The sequence below is a fragment of the Pelophylax lessonae genome (assembly GCF_965119305.1).
Source record: "Pelophylax lessonae genome assembly, chromosome: 3".
Classification (NCBI taxonomy): domain Eukaryota; kingdom Metazoa; phylum Chordata; class Amphibia; order Anura; family Ranidae; genus Pelophylax; species Pelophylax lessonae.
The window spans coordinates 26,581,251-26,603,077 of record NC_138770.1 but is presented as its reverse complement, the minus strand read 5'-3'; the positions used below and the strand labels follow the sequence as shown (position 1 = coordinate 26,603,077).

Genomic DNA, 21,827 nt, shown 5'->3' with positions numbered 1-21,827 from the left:
GGACACGGGGGGTTGTATCACTCACGATACCATGGACCGTGGGACTCTGCTCCAATACAGCTTGCCTCACCCTGAGTGGAGGTGCTGCCAGCCAAGAGGAGTACGCTGCAACTCAGGGCGTTCCAGGTTGAGGCGTCCCGGCAAAAACATCTGTTCGCAGGCTCGTCCCCATCCGGCGGGGCTCTGTCGTGGCGAGGCCTGGGTGGACCACAAGCTGCTCACACTCATTGGCCAGCTTGGGAGACCATAAGAATCTAGATTATCCAGTGCGAAACCTCAGCCCAGCTGTCGCTTGTAGTTCACCAGAAGGATCCCCCTGACACTAGCTAGCGATAGTGAGTAAAGAAAAAATAAACATAAATATTTCTCAAAGAAAATAAAAACTGAGACCGGAGTCCCAGCAGGAATCCTAGGTCCTACTCCTGAGCTAGGCAGCAAGAAACTGATTAGTGAGCACAGGGTGTCTGAGGTAATGTCGTGAGGGACAGCCCCTATGGGCTTGTCAAGTGAAAGCTTTCACTGCCTAGCTAGTCCTGAAGAGGGCACACATTACAAATTCCTGAAAAAACACTGAGAGCTGCGTCTGTCAGAGGACGTAAGGGAAACAAAATCCACGCCCACATTCCCATAGGATAAAAAAAGTTTAGTGTAAGAGAGGGCGGGAGAATGGAAAAGATCAGAAATGAAGTAAGATGCTCTGATGAGGTTCTGACACACTGATGGGAGACATTTGAAGCGGAGGCCGGCTATTCAAATGTGACCTCCCAGGCAACAGACATAGAAGTTTTTGGTAAAGTATACATTTCTATACTTTCTATAGGCAATTTGCTTGCCATATACAGTACATCTGACTGAATCATTATTATTCTTATAGCATCAAGATTTGAATTTAGATCATTCTAACTGCAGAATGACTGGTCTATTTTTTTTCATCTTGGGATTTTAAACACGTATGTATTAGGGCTGCTGAATATAATCGCCAAATCGATGCATCGCGATGCGACCCTTCACGATTCTGCATCGATTCGGGGGGGTTGAATAATCGATTACCTAATGACGTCACTTCCGGGGGCGGGGACAGAAGTGACATGGCGGAACTGGCCGGGCTTGTGGGATACAGAGCTACTCCTCGCGGCGCGGGAGAGGAGGAAAGCGGAGCTATCAGTGCTCTCTCTGGCCCCGGGATACACACGGCACGCCCACTTAGCACGCTGCTGCCCGACCACCCGCTCTGATAGCCCGGCCGCCCGAAGTCACGGCCTTCCCAGCTCGGAACACTTCTGGTAGCGGTGCGGTTCTCGGCAGACAGCCTGAGTTGACCGCAGGGGAGCGAGGAGGCCCTGCTTTCCGCCTGTACCGTGCACTGCACTAGTTCGAGCTCCAAATTCCCGACATGAGGCTCATCACCCAGGACCTGTCCAAGCCCTACTCCATACACCTACCGCTACTTCATCCACAACTGGCTGCAGCTCTGCTTCCTGGTAAGTCGGGGCACTACAGGGCCCAGCATTCCTCCTTACCAGGGCCTGCTATAATACAACTAGGGGCACTACAGAGCCCAGCATTCCTCCTTACCAGGGCCTGTTATACTACAACTAGGGAAACTACTACAGACTCTGTAGTCCCCCTAGTTGTTGTATAACAGGCCCTGGTAAGGAGGAATGCTGGGCTCTGTAGTGCCCCTAGTTGTAGTACAGTAGGCCCTGGTAAGGAGGAATGCTGGGCTCTGTAGCCCCCCTAGTTGTAGTACAGTAGGCCCTGGTAAGGAGGAATGCTGGGCTCTGTAGTCCCCCTAGTTGTAGTATAACAGGCCCTGGTAAGGAGGAATGCTGGGCTCTGTAGCTCTGTACAGAGCCAAGCATTCCTCTTTACCAGAGCCTGTTATACTACAACTAGGGGGACTACAGAGCCCAGCATTCCTCCTTACCAGAGCCTGCTATACTACAACTAGGGGGACTACAGAGCCCAGCATTCCTCCTTACCAGGGCCTACGGTACTACAACTAGCATCAGGTAACTCTTCTAACCTGATGTGGCCTGCTCTAAAGGGGGATCTATGAGGTGACCTGCTCTACTAAAGGGGGATCTATGGGGGGACCTGCTCTACTAAAGGGGGATCTCTGGGGATGCTGGCCTGCTCTAAAGGGGGATCTATGGCGACCCTGCCATAGTCAATATTATTTGCAAAACTTTTTTCACACATATTATTTATTCACCAATTTCATTATATTTATTTATAAATGTATTTATATATACACTTATATATGTTGATCACAATGGCACGCTTTGCTCTTTAAATTGTACCATTGACTGTCATATTTATTTATTTACTTTTTTACATTTTTATTTGATATAGTGTACTTTTACTCGATTGTTATATTTCACTTCATATTTGTATTTTTGGAGCACTGTATATTGCTTGGCACTATTTCATTTATTAGGTAATACCTCTCCGAACCATCATGCGTGTCGGATAGCAAAAATACGTTATAAGAATTTCTACATTTATTTATAGTAATAAAAAAAATGAGAATCTGTCCAGAGTCTCATGGTTCAGGCATGGCCATCTGATAACTTTGTAATATCTCTTGACAGGTTCAGTTTTGGTAACGCCATTTAATGAGTATGCATATTAATATACAGTGCATTGCTAAAGTATTCATCCCCCTTGAACTTTGCGACCTTTTGCCACATTTCCGGCTTTAACATAAAGATATAAAACTGTAATTTTTTTGTGAAGAATCAACAACAAGTGGGACACAATCATGAAGTGGAACGAAATTTTTTGGATATTTCAAACTTTTTTAACCACTTGCCAACTGCCGCACGACTATCTACGTCGGCAGTCAGCCCCTAACAGGCAAAGTGACGTAGGTCTACGTCGCTAGCCTGTGAGGGTCTAGGGAGCGAGCGCGCGCCGCCGGAGGCGCTCTCCCACTCCCGCGTGGTCACGGACCCCCCCGCGCGTGTGACCGGCGGACCCGATGTAGAACCATTGATCACTGTTTCTACAGCTAAACAGACAGCCAATCACAGTTAGACTCACGCCCCTAGGGACACACACAGCCCTTCCCTCTCAAATAAAGTTAACCCCTTCACTACCAGTGTCATTTTGCAGTAACAGTGCATATGTATAGCACTGATTACTGTAGTAATGTCACTGGTAACCCCAAAAGTGTCAAAAATGTCAGTCAAGGGTCCGATCTGTCCGCCGCAATGTCGCAGTACCGCAAAAAAAACCGCAGATCGCCGCCATTACGCGTTAAAAAAAAAAACAACAAAAATGACAAAAATCTTTCCCTTTGTTAGTAAACGCGATAACTTTTGCGCAAACCAAAAAAAATTTGAAAAATATTGTTATTTTTGCAAAATTGACGCTCTTTTTTTGTTTATAGTGCATGATCAAAAAATCGCACAGGTGATCAAATACCACCAAAAGAAAGCTCTGTTTGTGGGGAAAAAAGGACGTCAAATTCGTTTAGGTACAGCGTCGCACGACCGCGCAATTGTCCGTTAAATTCACGCAGTGCCGAATCGCAAAATACCCCCTGGTCAGGAAGGGGGTAAAATCTTCCGGGGCTTAAGTGGTTAACAAATAAAAAAACTGAAAAATTGGGCATGCAAAATTATTCAGCCCCTTAAGTTAATACTTTGTAGCGCCACCTTTTGCTGCGATTACAGCTGTAAGTCGGTTAAGATATGTCTCTATCAGTTTTGCACATCGAGAGACTGAAATTTTTGCCCATTCCTCCTTGCAAAACAGCTCGAGCTCAGTGAGATTGGATGGAGTGCGTTTGTGAACAGCGGTTTTCAGTTCTTTCCACAGATTCTCAATTGGATTCAGGCCTGGACTTTGACTTGGCCATTCTAACACCTGGATATGTTTATTTGTGAACCATTCCATTGTAGATTTTGCTTTATGTTTTGGATCATTGTCTTGTTGGAAGACAAATCTCCGTCCCAGTCTCAGGTCTTTTGCCGACTCCATCAGGTTTTCTTCCAGAATGGTCCTGTATTTGGCTCTATCCATCTTCCCATCAATTTTAACCATCTTCCCTGTCCCTGCTGAAGAAAAGCAGGCCCAAACCATGATGCTGCCACCACCATGTTTGACAGTGGGGATGGTGTGTTCAGGGTGATGAGCTGTGTTGCTTTTACGTCAAACCTAACGTTTTGCATTGTTGCCAAAAAGTTCGATTTTGGTTTCATCTGACCAGAGCCCCTTCTTCCACATGTTTGGTGTGTCTCCCAGATGGCTTATGGCAAACTTTAAACAACACTTTTTATGGATATCTTTAAGAAATGGCTTTCTTCTTGCCACTCTTCCATAAAGGCCAGATTTGTGCAGTATACGACTGATTGTTTTCCTATGGACAGAGTCTCCCACCTCAGCTGTAGATCTCTGCAGTTCATCCAGAGTGATCATGGGCCTCTTGGCTGCATCTCTGATCAGTCTTCTCCTTGTATGAGCTGAAAGTTTAGAGGGACGGCCAGGTCTTCGTAGATTTGCAGTGGTCTGATACTCCTTCCATTTCAATATTATCGCTTGCACAGAGCTCCTTGGGATGTTTAAAGCTTGGGAAATCTTTTTGTATCCAAATCCGGCTTTAAACATCTCCACAACAGTATCTCGGACCTGCCTGGTGTGTTCCTTATTCTTCATGATGCTCTCTGCGCTTTAAACGGACCTCTGAGACTATCACAGTGCAGGTGCATTTATACGGAGACTTGATTACACACAGGTGGATTCTATTTATCGTCATTAGTCATTTAGGTCAACATTGGATCATTCAGAGATCCTCACTGAACTTCTGGAGAGAGTTTGCTGCACTGAAAGTAAAGGGGCTGAATAATTTTGCACGCCCAATTTTTCAGTCTTTTATTTGTTAACAAAGTTTGAAATATCCAATAAATTTCGTTCCACTTCATAATTGTGTCCCACTTTTTGTTCATTCTTCACAAAAAATTACAGTTTTATATCTTTATGTTTGAAGCCTGAAATGTGGCAAAAATTCAAAAAGTTCAAGGGGGCCGAATACTTTCGCAATGCACTGTATATATATACTGTATATGGGAAGGCAGAGCCTGGAGATGTGGGAGGGGAGGAGCCGCCTATTTAAGGTCGGGCCCCCCGCCTCTTCTGGGCTGCCGCACAGTGGCGGCCGGCTCATTAGGGGCGCCGCCCCCCCATCCATGCGTCCGGCCCCCTAATCTACATGCAGGGGCGCCGGACGCATGGAGCTCAATGTTTTTTTTTCATCACCTGATTAGAGCCAGAGGCTCTAATAGGGCGATGCAAAGGGTGGAGCCGGGGCGCAGAGCAGTGCATCCTGAGCCCACCCATTGTGTGACAATAGCGAATGAAAATTCGCTATTACCACACCGATCCTCCTCCTGGCCAATCAGGAAGCGCGTCCGATACACGCTTCCTGACTGGCCGCAAGGCAAACCCCTTGCCATTGGCCGAGGAGGCGGGAGCAGAAGGAGACGCGCCACCGGTCACCGGGACTCCGACACCGCCGCTGAGTTACTGAAGCCGGGAGCTGAGCCGCCGCTGAACTGAAGCCGGGAGCCGAGCCGTCGCTTAGTTACTGAAGCCGGGAGCCGAGCCGCCGCTGAGTTACTGACCCGGGAGCCGAGCCGCCGCTGAGTTACTGAGGCCGGGAGCCGAGCCGCCGCTGAACTGAAGCCGGGAGCCGAGCCACCGCTGAACTGAAGCCGAGAACCACCGCTGACTCCAGGAGACGCCGCCACGCCAGGGAACTGAAGCCGGGAGCCACCGCTGCAGCAGGTAAGGGTCTCTCTTCCCAGGTATGGCAGCAGCAGGTGTAAGATACAATAAGGACACTCCCATAGACTCAGCTCCCCTCCTGTCCTCACAGTTACATACAGCACACTTCCCAGCAAAGCAAGCTGTTCCCCAGGAGGCCATGCCCTGTGTACAATCCTCCTCTCCTGCTCACATTAATCCACAAGCAATACACCTGGATGACACTGGGGATATTTGGATACTAACACAGATAACACAGTTCCTATGAAGTGATCAATACCAAGTCTAGAGACATTTAATACAGGCAATACTCCTACTAGTAGTAGAACTTTGCTTCCCTCAAAAAGGAAATGCAAGGAGTTGTATAAAGCAGCATTGTATTCCTATGTAGAGCAGCACACAATCATGTTGTAAAGGACATTAGAATCCTTTTATTACATTGGTAATGTGCACATAGAATTAGTACATACTGTAGATTCCAATTGACATTAGAAGAGGTTGACCTGAACCAGTTGCTGTTAGGAGTGACATTTCTATCAGTATGGTCAGTGACTATAGTGTCTGGTTACATAGGGGCTCTCCTAATTACCTGTGCAGTGAAACATGCAGGTCAACAAAACCAGATCAGATTGACATGTGAATGTGTAAAAATCCCCAACCTTCCCCCCATTGGGGGGTTCCCTTTCTTGCCATATTACATTTTTTTTTTACCTAATTGATTCTAAAGATAAAACTTGTGGGTATAGAATTCTTGAGTAAGGAAAAGTAAACTTTAAAGGGTTTGCAAATACATATGTGATAAATGTTAACAGTTATGTACAATCACATTACAAACACAGTGGTGCTATCTGCATTGAAAGGGGGCACGCTGGTCATTCTGCATTGAAAGGGGACACGCTGTGGTCACTGTGCATTGAAAGGGGGCACGCTGGTCACTGCATTGAAAGGGGGCATGCTGGTCATTCTGCATTGAAAGGGGGCACACTGTGGTCACTGTGCATTGAAAGGGGGCACGCTGGTCACTGCATGGAAAGGGGGCACACTGGTCATTCTGCATTGAAAGGGGGCACGCTGTGGTCACTGTGCATTGAAAGGGGGCATGCTGTGGTCACTCTGCATTGAATGGGGGCATGCTGTGGTCACTCTGCATTGAAGGGGGGCACACTATACCTTGATTACTGAAGACCCCTTTCACACTTTTGTGACCTCAAAGTCACGCAATTTTTTACAGCGTTTTTTGCCGGAAAGCAATGCCTATTACATTTTTTTGTTTGCGCCCCCCAAAAACTTTGAGCACCAGCCGCCACTGCTGCCGCAGGACTCGTTATCCCTCCCACCGCTGCCCCTTTTCTACAACATTCCCTTCTCCTTCCTTCTTGGCAGGCCCTCTTTATTTAACATGCCTGCCCGAATGACAGTTTTGGCACGCTACTACCGTAGTTATTTATCTATGCTATCGAAGAAAAGAAGGAGGTGGGGGGGCGGGCGGCGTGATCATGTGAGCGCCTGGCAGTGATCCTCCTCCTCTCACCTCACACACGCTGGAATCGGAAGAGAAGGCTCTACACAAGGAACTCCAGCAGCTTAGTTAGGAGCCGAACCGAAGCCTTGTGAGCTGCCCACGTATATCCACCTCCTCACCCACGGAGTCGGAAGTAAAACCTTGGTACAAGGAACTCCCGCGGCTTAGGTTGGAGCTGAACCGAAGCCTTGCTAGCAGCCTATGTACATGCCAGATGCTGAAACACGGCATACAATATACAGCATAGATCGACAGCCAGAGGAATAGTATCAAAGATCAGCACTGAGGCTTAACCACCGGAGCAAGTGCAGACAGTGGATCTGAGTCGAGGACTGGCTCCCCCTAACAGCAAGCAGGAACAAACTGTGCGATATCAGCTAAAGCAAGCGCTGGGGGGAAGTGAAGCGACGCTCAAAACCCTGGTAAGAAAACAAGCCTAAGAAGTGGAGGTAGGAGGCTTCTCTGTCTAAATTAATTAATATGAACCAGTGATATAAATAAGCAATGGCTATAAACTATGCTGTATGACACTAATGAAAAGGTGAGCACATCAAAAGGCTGCAATATATACTCTTCTATGCAAGAAGGCATTATACAATTATTATACCTCTCTTAAAATTGGAGAATGGGGTGTTGTGCTGGGGGAGTTCCTGACAGCGATTGTGCTGAATGAGGAGGCCCTAAAGGTGGTTTTAGTACTGAACATAACGATTGTTATGAGAGCACTAGTAAACTGGACTAAATCAGCTATTCCTAGTCCATATGGAGAGGCAATCCCACCATTAAGAAGATAGAACTAACGAGTAAAAGTGCCAAGAGGAGAAGTAAGTCAGTTTAAAGGAAACTGAATAGGGGACTAGAGACTCTCCTATAAGTATTAAATCTCTTCATTGAATAATAATAATAATAAGTAAAAAAACCTAAGACCAGATCAACAGTCAAGGTGCTCACAGAAGCTAAGCAAGGGAGTACATTACAATCATATTTTTCCCCAGTACAAGGGAAGGAGACGGAAACGGGAAAAAAAATAGAACACCACACAGGGAAGATAGAGATAAGTAAGGAACACACTATTAATAACATTAAAATGGCAACCTCGACAAAAACCATAGCTACACCATACACTGCGGAAGAAATACCCCCGACTAGTAATATTGTTGAAACTAACCCAAATACAATGGGCAATACTGAAATCAGAGACCTTAGAGATTTGATAAAAGCTCTCCCAACCAAAATGGATATAGAGTCTCTAATCACAAGAATGGAGGAGAAATATCAAAAAGATACTGTATACAGGAAGTGAAAGGGGAAGTAAAAGATATTTTGAATAGAGTACAAAAAGGAGAAGATAATATATTGGATGTAACAAGGAGATTAGAGTAAGTGGAAGAAATCAAAGAACTATACATGGAGAGGACAGTTTCAATGCAATTACAACTGGAAGAGATGGAGGACAGAAGTAGGCGTAGTAATATAAGGATAAGAGGACTCCCTGAGAGTACGGAAGAAGAGGGGGAAAATTTAAGAGAAAAAGTCAAAAATTTAATAATGAAAGTGCTGCCGAGTGAACCGCCAGCAAAGATAGAGATTGAAAGAGTACACAGGATTAATATGCCTAGACACCCAGAGGGGAAAAGACCCCGGGATGTCTTATGTCGTTTGTTGAGGTATCAGCAAAAAGAGGAGTTACTGCGGAGGACTTGGGATCTGGGGACAATTGAATACGAAACAAGTAAAATTAAGATTTTACCAGATTTATCAAGATCTACCCTTCAACTAAAAAATATCTTGCGCCCCCTGCTGGATATAGTTAAAACAAAAGGGTTCACGTATCGATGGGGGTACCCATTTTTGGTGACTATTCGAAAGGGGCCTAGATCATATACATTAAGGTCCCCAAAAGACTTGAATGAGCTTTTCACATTCCTGGAGACAGAACCTACACATATACCCAATTGGCTAGTGGATATTCCTCAAAGTCAATACACTCCAATGACAACTTCAGACAGAGGGAGAAGATAGGGCCAGGAGGAGGAAATAAAAGAAGGGAAAAAGATGTTGAAAGTCTGACTCTCTCCTGAGAATTATAGACCACATTTTTGGGGGGAAGCCCCGGGATATAGGTCTTATTTTTTCTCCTCTTTCCCTTTTTTTTTTTTTGTTAGGGGAAGGAAGGGGGAAAACCTATCTCTCTGTTTTTTTATTTTTTTCCTAGTTTTTTTGTTTTTTCAGCTGGCCCCTTTTTCAGTAAACATTTTAAGGTCCCCCCATAGTAACCTCTCTAATATTCCAGGTAGGAAAAGGATTCTAGAAAGGAAAAGGATGGGGGGAATGGTTGGGAGAGAGGAGGTACAGCGGAGGGGAAATGTTAAAGAAAGAGAGAGAAAAAATGGAAGTAACATATCCACCTCTAATGAAGTAAGGATATTACCTTATCTGTTTAGGGAAGATGGAAGGAACAAAAACTAAAAATTAAGTAACTAGAAGGCCCTTTTCCTTTCTTTTTTTTTTTTTTCTTTTTTTTTGGTGAAATTTTTTTTTGGGGGGGGAATGGGGCAATTTTTTAAACCCCTCCCCTTTTTCTTTTTTAGGATCTATATGGATCCACAGGCTGTACTATTGTGTGAATCACGAGTATTTGTATTTGGGTTGGTAGATGTTACATTATCTGCATTGGGTTTATTCACAGATTATTTTATTATGTATGAAACACTTGTATTTATGATTTTGAAGATATAACACTTTTTTAGGGATTGGGGTGGGGTTTTTTTCTTTTTTTTTCCTACACTATGTATGAAATATTGACACTTGTATTTTGGACGCTACAATTATTTTTATGAGGTTTATTCACAGATCACATTATGTAGGTTACAATAGTATTTATGATTTTGAAGATATAATACTCAATAGGGGATGGGGGGAAGAGAGGGAAAGGGGAAGAAGGGGAAGAGAGAAATTTTTCCCTCTTTTCCTTTCTGTTTTTCCGGGTTTTGTTTTTTTTTTTTTGTTTTTTGGGCTACGCAGACTCACAGGTCACACTACGTGTGAAACACTGGCACTTATATCTTGGATGGTATAATATCCTTATTGGATATATTTAAAAAGTTTTAACTAAAATTGTTCCCTTTTTATTTAATACATTTTTTCTTTCTTTTTTTTTTTCTTCACACAACTTTGTTTTTTAGGAAATAAGATTCACAGATTATTGTATTTATGAGACACTCACACACTTATGAAGGTGATGTTATAAAAATTGTATTTATTTTTTTTTTTTTTCACACAACTTTGTTTCTTAGGAAATAAGACTCAGAGTTTTTATTATTTATGAGACACTCATACACTTAGGATGGTGATGTTATAAATTTTTTTTATTTTTTTTTATGGGCTAGAGACGAACAAAGACATTCCTCCCTTCCGATGACCAATAGGAGGTGGAGGAATGATCTTTAAACATAAGATAAAGATAAAAGGTGATATAGAACTGTTAGTAATAAATATTCGGAAAATTACCTCCCCGAACTATACTTAAAGAGGCAGTGAGAAAGTAGGGGAATATGAGATAAAGAGGAAAAATAAAGAAGGTGTAGGAACTAGATATGGAAATGAATAGGGGTGTGTGAGGTGGGGGGAGGGATTGGGGCGAAGCATAACATTCACTCCTGACTCGAATCCCAAATAGGAACTATTGCTCTAAGGTATAGGAGGTAGTTGAGAAAGAGAGCATTATAACGAAAGTTAAATAAAGAGGACTTATTCCTCTTTCTAGGAGGGATTAGAGGGGATAGATCCCTGAGGACAGGGATCTTCGTGGAATTTTAATTTTCTGAGTGTTTTTCCCTTTTTTTTTTTTGGAGTGTGGAGAAAAATGGAAATAATACGAATACTGACATTAAATGCGAAAGGACTTAACACACCAGAAAAGAGGAAAGTCTTGTTAAACAATTTAAAAATATTAAGGGTAGATATAGCCCTCATCCAAGAGACGCATTTTCGAGATGACAAACTACCAATATTAAAAAATAGGTTTTACCCGACAGCATACCATGCAACAAATAAGGAATCTAAATCTAAAGGGGTGTCGATTATTATAGCTAAGAATGTCCCATGGAAGTATGAACAGATGGTCAAAGACTCTAATGGAAGATCAATATTCCTAAAGGGAACTATAGGAAATGTCAAAATAACACTAGCTTCCCTATATGCTCCTAATAATATACAAGATAAATTTATTGAAAATAAAATTAGGGAACTTTCGGAATATAAAGAAGGACATTTAATAATTGGAGGTGATTACAATATATCATTAATTCCATCTGAGGACACATCAGTAGGTCACTCATCTATACCAGTCAGAATCAGGAAAAAAATATCAAAAGTTCTGTATGAAGCGCAATTAAAAGACGCATGGCGTATAATGCACGTTCTTCTCATCAGTCTATCAACAATATTTGAGGATTGATTACTTCTTTATTCCACATAACCAATTACATGCAATCAATAATATACAGATCGGGACAATAACATGGTCAGACTATGCTCCAATTACTATGGAGCAAAAACAGTTAAAAATTGTATTTTTAGGTACAGATGCTGAGAAAGCTTTTGATAGAGTAAGCTGGAAGTTCATGATGGCGGCATTAAGATATGTGGGCATGGACGAAACAGTATTAAATTGGATCTCACAGATCTATTCAAACCCATCGGCGAAGGTGAGAGTGAACAGCACCTTGTCGGAAGACATATGGATCCAAAATGGAACTATGCAGGGATGTCTCCTGTCACCTCTACTATTTATTTTGACATTGGAACCATTCTTATGTAAAATAAGATTAAACCCAGATATCACAGGAATTAGAATTGGTCAACACCAACATAAGATATCTGCCTTCGCAGACGACATGCTGTTCTCTCTCACCAATCCGATTATCTCGCTCCCCAAGCTCTTGAGAGATTTTTTGATATATGGAGAAATATCCAATCTTAAAATAAATGTAAATAAATCGGTAGCGATGGGAGTAGGGCTAGAAGAAAAATTGTTGCAACAATTAAAACTAAATTTCGCCTAAAAATCTGAAATGGACAAATAGAGCAATAAAATATCTAGGTTTGCAAATCACGCCAGAGTTCTCCCAGCTGTATGATGAAAATTTTCTCGCGCTGTTGAAATCTATTTGAATTCTGCAAATCTTCAAAAATGGGGAAAAGGAATGTTTTCATGGTTAGCTAGGTGTAATATCATAAAAATTTCTATTTTACCAAAATGTTTATATCTCCTCCAAACTTTACCGATATATATACCACAGAAATGTTTTAAACAAATGGATACTATATGGAAGGAATTTATATGGGCAGCCAAACATCCAAGAGTGAGCAAGACATTTATGACATTAAGAAAAGAAGAAGGAGGGTTGTCTGTCCCTGATATGAGGAGGTACTACCAGACTGTACACCTAGGTAGATTCATGGACTGGTGTAGGCACAGGGAAATAAAACTATGGCCAAATATGGAACAAGCGCAAATTGAAATCCCATTGAGAAGAGCTCCGTTCTGTTGGCAGAGTTTGCCAAATACAATGAAATTACACCCACTTATAGGTCATACAATTAAAATCTGCGCAAAAACATTCCAACAATAAAAATTGATTAGCAGAAACTCAGCATTAACACCGGTACTGGGTAATCCCAATTTTACGCCAGGTTACAAAGACAAAAAATTCAAAGAACTAATTGATAAGGGTATTTTTCAAATGGACCATTTTCTAACACAAGTGGGCTGGATAAAAGAAAGGGAGCTGGTGGACCCCCTGGGGGAATTCAGAATGGTTCACAAATAAACATATCCAGGTGTTAGAATGGCCAAGTCAAAGGCCAGACCTGAATCAAAATCGAGAATCTGTGGAAAGAACTGAAAACTGCTGTTCACAAACGCTCTCCATCCAACCTCACTGAGCACGAGCTGTTTTGCAAGGAGGAATGGGCAATAATTTCAGTCTCTCGATGTGCAAAACAGATAGAGCCATACCACAAGCGACTTACAGCTGTAATCGCAGCAAAAGATGGCGCTACAAAGTATTAACTTAAGGGGGCTGAATAATTTTGCACGCACAATTTTTCAGTTTTTTATTTGTTAAAAAAGTTTGAAATATCCAATAAATTTCGTTCCACTTCATGATTGTGTCCAACTTGTTGTTGATTCTTCACAAAAAATTACAGTTTTATATCTTTATGTTTGAAGCCTGAAATGTGGCAAAAGGTCGAAAAGTTCAAGGGGGCCGAATACTTTCACAAGGCACTGTATATATATATATATATATATATATATATCTTAATGAAGACTAAGTGATTTACTGATAGATTATTTTAATTGATACATACTATCCTAGGATTATAATTGTTAGGCACAGGTCATGTATTCAATCAGATGGTTATCTATTAGAGTCATTATGTTAGTAAATAATATAATCATAACATGTTTTGGGAACTACAATATGAAGTCTAAGCGCCGGTTCACACTACCACGACGCTACTTTAGGTGGCAACCTCCGAGGTCGCGGTGCGAGCAGCGCGCCGCGACCTCGGAGCGGCCGCCACGGACTTCATAACATTGAAGTCTATGGCGGTCGCCTCCTGGTCGCCCCAAAGAAGCTCCGGACCCTTTTTCTAGGTCGGAGCGACTTGTGTCGCTCCTATTAGAACGGGTCCGTAGCTTCCCTGTTGGAGGCGACCTGCGGCGACCTGTGAGGCGACCAGGTCGCCTCACAGGTCGCCCTAGTGTGAACCGGGCTTAATTGAAACATCAACTATTATTTAATTGATACAATATAACTTTCCATGGGGGATTGTCCTTATAATCATAATTTCGTCATTCCCTCTTGGTATATGAATGGAACAAAGAGGTTGTAGATGTTTATTATTATATCAATTTCATTTGAAGATACAGTTCTAATAAGCCCCAGTTAATGAATGAAATAGAGTCTGACTTTTCATGGTCCCTTGGTTATTTATCTTCCCATCGTTGAAACAATGGTTTATTTGCTAGGTAATTGATGACACAGCTGCTCTCCTGAAAACTTCTTAGTATCTGCCATTGTGTGGAAACAGTTCAGGGCCACATGGACATCCCCCCAAACCTCTCTAAACATATTCTCTTTTCATGACCAGAGGATATAGGTGTTATCTTCAGAAACAGTCGATAGCGGCTTACCAATTTTCAACAATGAACAATGGACATTTGAAAACCAAGGTTCCTGACTGAAGCTTATAGGGAAAGTTACGGATTGCACTCTGACTCAGAGGCCCATGGCAGTTTATAATTCCTTACATGTAATATGAAAAATATATGTCTATTTCTTATCATGGTCCTGACAGTTTTATCTCTGTGTATCATCTGAGACTGTTCACTTCACTCTGTATAGGAGAGGGTTTACATTAACTTTATGGTTATTTTCTCTTAGGAATAAGTGTTAGAGAATGTTACATTCACCCTGTGAAAAAACAACAGATAGAAACAGACATTTCACTCATAATAAAAAACAAAAACAATGCGGGGGCTTTTCAATTCTTTGGATTCTCTGCTTCAGGAAAATGTAGAGTTTTAAGGGTTTTAGTACATTTCATTTACATTTCTTGTGTAGAAGGTGGTATGTGGGGAACCACCATTTAGGGCTGAGGAAAGTGTGAGTTCCCAGGACTTCTAACAAGTGTGGTAGATGGAGAACATGTCTGATAATCACCGTTCTACTGCATGCAGGTTCCTGCCCATTCTCTGAGTTCAGTTAGAATATCCTCACACTCACTTACCTGACCTTCTGACTCCTGTGTAGGAATAAAGATAGAATTTTCTGGCACTCTGGACCCATAGTGAGTGAATTAAAAGATAAAGACTGAAAACTTTCACTCTTCAAAGTCTTCAAGCAATAGTTCAGCTGCTTAGAATAATCTCTGTTTATCCGCAAGAAGAAGGGATCAGTATCTGGGCCAATCAGACTTAAATTTGAACAACGAGACATGATGTTCCTAATGAAGTCCTCATCTTGAGTCTCATACAGAGAGAAGATGGAATACATCCAGAACGCCCGATTAATGTCTTTCTTAGCCCATTTTTTTGTTTTGGACCTGGCTCGGAGTGAGATGTTGATGCCTGTGGTCTCTGAGAATGTCTTCACCTGATTTCTATTTAAGAGACCAAACAGAAATTGTACAGATAATTCTAAATTTCGGTAATCTGAACTGAAGGATGAGAGTGATTTCCCTTTACAAATCTTCGGGAGGAAAATACCTTTTATAAATCCAAACCAACCATCCATCCCATAATACAGAGCGGCAAGGAACTCCTGTACAGTCAGGTGGATGAAGCTGTAGCAGGTCTGGGTGCGGACGTCCCAATGAAAGATGTTCTCATTCAGAAATACAGACTCCACCTCAGACAGAGAAAGTCCATGTCTTTCTAGATCTTTCTTCTCAAATAAGATTTGTTGCTTCAGAATTCCCTGATTGGCCAGAGCACACAGCTTCTTCAGACAGGTTTGTTTCCTGTCTACAGACTGCTCCTTGCTGTGATGGGTTAGTAAAACCTCCAGGTAGAGAAGGTAAATTGAAGTCATCGTATTGCCCCAATTTAAAGCCAAATCTTTTTTTATTTCTTGTTTCATTACAGTGCAGACAATCCAGCATGTGATGGGGATGGCACACATGGTGTACAGAATGTCATTGTCTTTTATTATACTGAGAACCTTGTCTGCATCTTCTTTATTTCCAAAGAATTTATGGACATATTCCTCTCGACCTTCCCTTATAAATCCCTGGATTTCCACACTGCGAGAATCCTCAATGAATGTGTTAAGTTTCTTCATGGCCAGTGACCTTGTGGTGATGATCAGAGAAGATTGTGAGAGAACTTGTCTCTTGAGCAAGCTTTGGAGAATTATTTCTTTGTGGGTTTTTACAGAAATGTCAAGACAACCCTCAGATTCCTCTTCCAGAGTCCACCTCAGTTCATCAAACCCATCAACTATGGTGAGAAGTTTTCTATGACTTCCAGGATCCTTCAGAATAGACACCAGGTCATCTGAACTCTGCAGTCTGCAGGCACTGGATAAAAGTTCCACAAGGCTTATGTTTTCAGGGATGGTGTTGATTTCTCTACAGCTCAGATAAAACACAAAGTCAAACTTGTCTTCGTAGAGATCCCCAGAGGCCCAGTCCAGCATGATCTTCTTGGAGGTCATTGTTTTTCCAATCCCAGCAGGTCCTTGTAACACCACAAAGTTAGGAATGGAACCATCTTTATTAAGGTCAAAGAGAGTCTTTATCTCTTTATTCAGGGTTCCCTTTCTCTCTAAAAAGAGTGTGAAACCTTTCTGACGAGAAACAGTCACCCTCATATGGGAATTATATTCTGGAACACACTGGAACGTCTCTTTCGCAGACTCTTTGTATTCCTTTCTGAAATCTTTATGAGAGAAAGGAGAAAATTTTATTCCTCATACACAAATGAAATAGTATTTATAAAAGTTGAAAATATTGTATTTTAACTATTAACCTGAAGAATGGAACCCTAAAAGAAGATATTCCATAAAATTCAGGAGGATTGTGGAAGAAGCCCAAGTATTCACACATCTTCCAGACTAAAACTAACAAAATGTTTATCCAAAGAACAAAAGAGTTTTTATATCAGATGTGGATGTTCTACTAACCTGAAAATCTGTTGTTATGTGTCATCTTCTGTTTGGCTGGAAAAATAAAAATATATATATTTAGGTGGATTCACAGGACACATGATTCAGAACATCAAGCAACACTGATGATGGTTTTTCTGGAATACAGTGACGGATGTGGAGGTGATTGTAGCCATATCAGTTAACTTGCAACAGAAACAATTAAGTACCGTATTTCTCGCTGTATAACATGCACTTTTTCCCCCTGAAAATAGGGGGCAAATTGTGTGTGCGTGTTATACGCCGATATCATTAAAAAAAGGCAAGGTACATACAACAGTATCAGCCGAGTGGATGCCATCCGACATTACCCAGGGGACCTGTGAGTCCCGGGCTCCTCAGACCTCGCATTGCAAGCCTTGGGCAGCCATCCTCCTATCTGTGTATGTTACACAGTTTAACTCTCGCGGCCGTCAGAGTGTAAACACGGTAACACTCTGCACAGCTCGCGAGAGTTTAGCCTGAGCTGAGAGGAGCAGAGAACTGCCGAACATGTAGCAGCCAGGTACAAGTAAATAAAAACCTGTGGGATAAAATAAGTCTCGGGGAGTGGTGGAGCACACCGTAATCACTGCCAGACAGGGGGGAGGGGGAGCTAAAAGACACATACTGGCTGACAGGCCCCCCTCCCTGCAAAGCAGAATGTGTGTGTCTCTTTGACCTCCCTTGTAAGGCAGCAGTGTTCACTGGTGTTAAAGGGGGCCAGAGTAACAAAATGAGTCTGCCGGGGAGGTGAGGGGCTAAGAGACACACACTAGCTCCTCCATTCCTGCAAAGCAGAGTGTGTGTCTTTTTGCTGTCAGCCACTGTAGAGATGTCCAGAACTCATACCCTTTTATAATGGGTTGGTGAAATTCTCGCGCTGTCACTCTAGATAAATCCTTATTTCCTTTAATGCTGCAGGTACTGTTATTGGTAACCTACACAATACAGATATTTATGGCAGGGGGGGAGTACCGCGCTTTAAAGGTGCTTAGTGCATATTATTCATACAAATACATTTACTTTCAGTGCTTACAAATATTAATATTATAAATCCCTTGTGCTTAAAATTGTGTAAATTTTCTCCAGTGTATAAATATTAATAATAAATAAATTGGTATCTCTCAAATATAAATTATATCTTATAAGTGATGTAAAAAATTATTAGTGCTTCAAACAATGCTTAAAAATTATTACAAGGATTATTTAAAATAAAGTGCCAGTGATAGAATTATGTGCTTTAAAACTTCAATAAATATATCATTCAAAAGTGGTAAAGTGCCAAAGTGTCCTTAGATTAAGTTGAAATAAATAAATAAATAAAGCTGTGTGTATTCAAACGACTCTTCTTTCCCAAAACTCATGCAGGTGCTCTTCCATGCAGTGGCCACTAGGTGTCCTAAGCGCACACCTCAATTGCCTTTATAACCAGCCTTATATTATTTTGCTCCTGTGTGGTGTTTCCTCCTTATCCTCCTTATCTATAGCTTGTGGATCCGGCTCCTGATACCCAAAATTTCCTTTATCACTCGATATTCCAAGGGGTATGGGTCGGGCCGTTGTATCTCCAAAATAAATGGGGCCACAATAGTGAAGTACCGTTTGGTAATTTTATTATAGTAAACTTAAAAAACAGACTCACATTTTGCTCCGTCTTTCAAAATGCATAACACTCGTGTTGCCGCTACGTCACTTCCGGTTTGGCGTCCTACGGATCCCTGGAAGAAGCTGTGTGGGCACGCAGCGTAACGCGTAGGACGCCAAACCGGAAGTGACGTAGCGGCAACACGAGTGTTATGCATTTTGAAAGACGGAGCAAAATGTGAGTCTGTTTTTTAAGTTTACTATAATAAAATTACCAAACGGTACTTCACTATTGTGGCCCCATTTATTTTGGAGATACAACGGCCCGACCCATACCCCTTGGAATATCGAGTGATAAAGGAAATTTTGGGTATCAGGAGCCGGATCCACAAGCTATAGATAAGGAGGATAAGGAGGAAACACCACACAGGAGCAAAATAATATAAGGCTGGTTATAAAGGCAATTGAGGTGTGCGCTTAGGACACCTAGTGGCCACTGCATGGAAGAGCACCTGCATGAGTTTTGGGAAAGAAGAGTCGTTTGAATACACACAGCTTTATTTATTTATTTATTTCAACTTAATCTAAGGACACTTTGGCATCATACCCTTTTAGGTACAAATGTTTCAAAGTGGTCAAGGGGGAAAAAGTTCTGAGCTACCCTTATTTTTCTTCAAAGTTTTTATTTTAATTACGTTTTTTTCGAGAAAATCCCTCTTAAAATAAGGTGCGTGTTATACGCAGGTGCGTGTTATACACCGATAAATAGGGTACATTCTATGAAGATGTGCGAAGTGGGGTAGGGGAGTGGTTCAGGCACTGATGTGAGCAGCGCACGTAGCTCACCTGTGCTCTCTCATCCTGATAACTGGATGATCTGACAGAGTGTCAACATGTGCTGAGGGAGACTGGGGATAGGAGCAGTGCGGATGAGGGAGGACGTGTGGAGGAGCGGTGCCTAGATGATGATGCTGATGAGAGGGGAGATCTCCTGCTGGATATATCCTGATCCATTCATATTGTATTGGTAATAAATACAATTAAAATTGATAAACATCCATAAGGTGTAAACATATATAAAGTGCATATAATAATTATAAATTGCGTAAACAATTATTATGAAGCAGTCTCTGTGTTTAAAGGAGAAACAACCAAAGGGCCAGAAAGTGCAGGAATCTCTTCTTGTATAAAGTGTCTCCACCGTTATCAATATATGCACCTCCACCCATAAATGAAACAAGGAGGGTGCTTACCAGACAGATAGGACCCAACAGAGCTTACACTCTTTAGGTCACATAGGCGTATTGGTTTATATAGCAGTCATGATGTCCACAGTACTGGAATGGATTCAATATATTTCAGCGTCCACCAGGCATCTCATATCTCAACATATATGTTGAAGAATAACATCATATAGTACCACAAAAAAACGGATGTATCTTCCTCGTGAACTCAATAAAAAAAGAAGACTCGGCATAGTGTGTACCCGTGTGAAGGGAATTATAATCCAAAATAGGAACACTTACACGTATGCAGAAAAAAAGCGCTTCTATAGTACATGAACCGTCCAGAACAAAGTCACAGCAACACTTGTAGCAGACCCGACATGGCGTTTCGTCTCATAAGATGTCCTCTGGGGTGTCATGCTGTCACTGTGGCTGTGTATAATTACCTTTCAGATGTGCCCAAAGAATTAAAATTACCTGCTGGCTCGTTAATACCATAAATGTAATTACTTCCTGCATGTGGTAATATGGCGAAGAGGCGTGCTCTCCAAGCCTCGTTTATACAGAATTATAAATAAATATCAAATTTAAATAAGATAAAAGTGCACAATGCAATTTTCCAATGTAAACAAAATTCCAATGTATCAATTCCGTGTATATCACATTTAAATAAAGTGACCGTGCATAGTGCAAAAACACAATATAACAAGTGACAAATGCATAGATTGTATATAAATAGGTATTTTGTAAATGAAAGTTCTTATTATATAGTCCTTATGTGCAAAAGAAGCAAGTGCAAATATGCCTCAAAAACAATTTGGTGCTATAAAGTGCTCAGTGTTCTAACAAGGAGTGCTTCCTTAAGCCGAGATGGAAAAGGAGGAAAGGGAAATCCACCACCAGATGTTTCACACACTTACCAGATGGCCCCTTGAAGTCTATCATTGGTAAGTGGTATGCTGTGTGCAGAATCCCAGTATGGATGGAATACTGGCCCTAGCTTGTGTATGGATCTCTCCACTCCATCCGATTGGTAAATTTCCTCCGATGCCTCTCCTCAGTCCATAATCAGTCCAATCATATAAAGAGAAAATACTCCATGGTGTAGTATGTAATAAGGATTTAATAGAAGAATTTGGAGCCACTTACATCAGGTTATTCAAGGAAAAGCATATACAGCGTTGCACGCCGGTTTGCGTTCCAAGGAACAGGAAGTGACGTGGGCATAATGCGTGGACCCGACCGGTTTCGTCAGTCTACGTGTGACGTCACCAGGGATCAGACCCTGGGTGACTCTTGGGTCTTTATACAAGGTGAGAGACCACGATTGAAGGTGGAGGGATTGCACTTTTGCACGGAGGTGTCCATTTATATTTACCACACGTGGAATTTATGTAAAGGACTTTGCTTTTTCAATCACAGGGTTTTGTTTATTTAAGCTGTGCACTACTGAGTGATATACCATTTTGATTACACACTTGGTATATGAAGGTTTTGTTTTTGTGTTTTTTTGGGGGGTTTTTTTTTGGTTTTGCACAGGTGCTGATATATATACACTTGTTGCACAGATCACATTATTGCTTTGATTGATATATTGACAGACTTGTATAAAGTACTCGAAATTTCTACTTGAGTAAAAGTACAAGTGCTCGATCAAAAAGTTACTTGAGTAGAAGTGGAAGTACTCGCAGAAAAAGTTACTTAAGTAGAAGTACTAAAGTATTCAACATTTTTTTTACTTAAGTATTGCAAGTAGTTTTTTCAAAAAATTTGCTACTTAAGTACTAAAAGTAAAAAGTACCAGTAGTTTTGAAAAAAAAATTCTACTCAAGTACTGAAAGTAGAAGTACAAGTACTGTGTTATGTAGTTATTAAAGAAAGAAGTCAAAAGTTTGAACATCATATTGTTTTTTATTATTTCAAATGATTTATTCAAATGATTAACCTGTGTTTGTTAGTAGTTTCTTGATGCACTTTAAGCGCTGTAGCACCATTTATTTGTTTGTTTCATATTTTCTTTTTATTGGA

General features: G+C 41.5%; 2 protein-coding genes across 2 annotated transcripts in view; one reads left to right on the top strand and one right to left on the bottom strand.

Moving 5' to 3' along the window:
• The window catches only part of LOC309550260 (uncharacterized protein), a gene marked incomplete at both ends in the record, with an annotated part of 1,652,360 nt that overhangs the window by 1,104,600 nt on the left and 525,933 nt on the right, over positions 1-21,827 (top strand). The window lies entirely within an intron of this gene.
• The window catches only part of LOC309550697 (NACHT, LRR and PYD domains-containing protein 3-like), a 220,724-nt gene that overhangs the window by 73,614 nt on the left and 125,283 nt on the right, over positions 1-21,827 (bottom strand). The window contains exons 3-4 of the mRNA XM_082251031.1: positions 16,987-17,022; positions 15,092-16,742 (exon numbers count right to left, since the gene is read on the bottom strand). Coding sequence (XP_082107157.1) covers positions 15,092-16,742; positions 16,987-17,022 — 1,687 coding nt within the window. The remainder of the gene's footprint in view (positions 1-15,091; positions 16,743-16,986; positions 17,023-21,827) is intronic.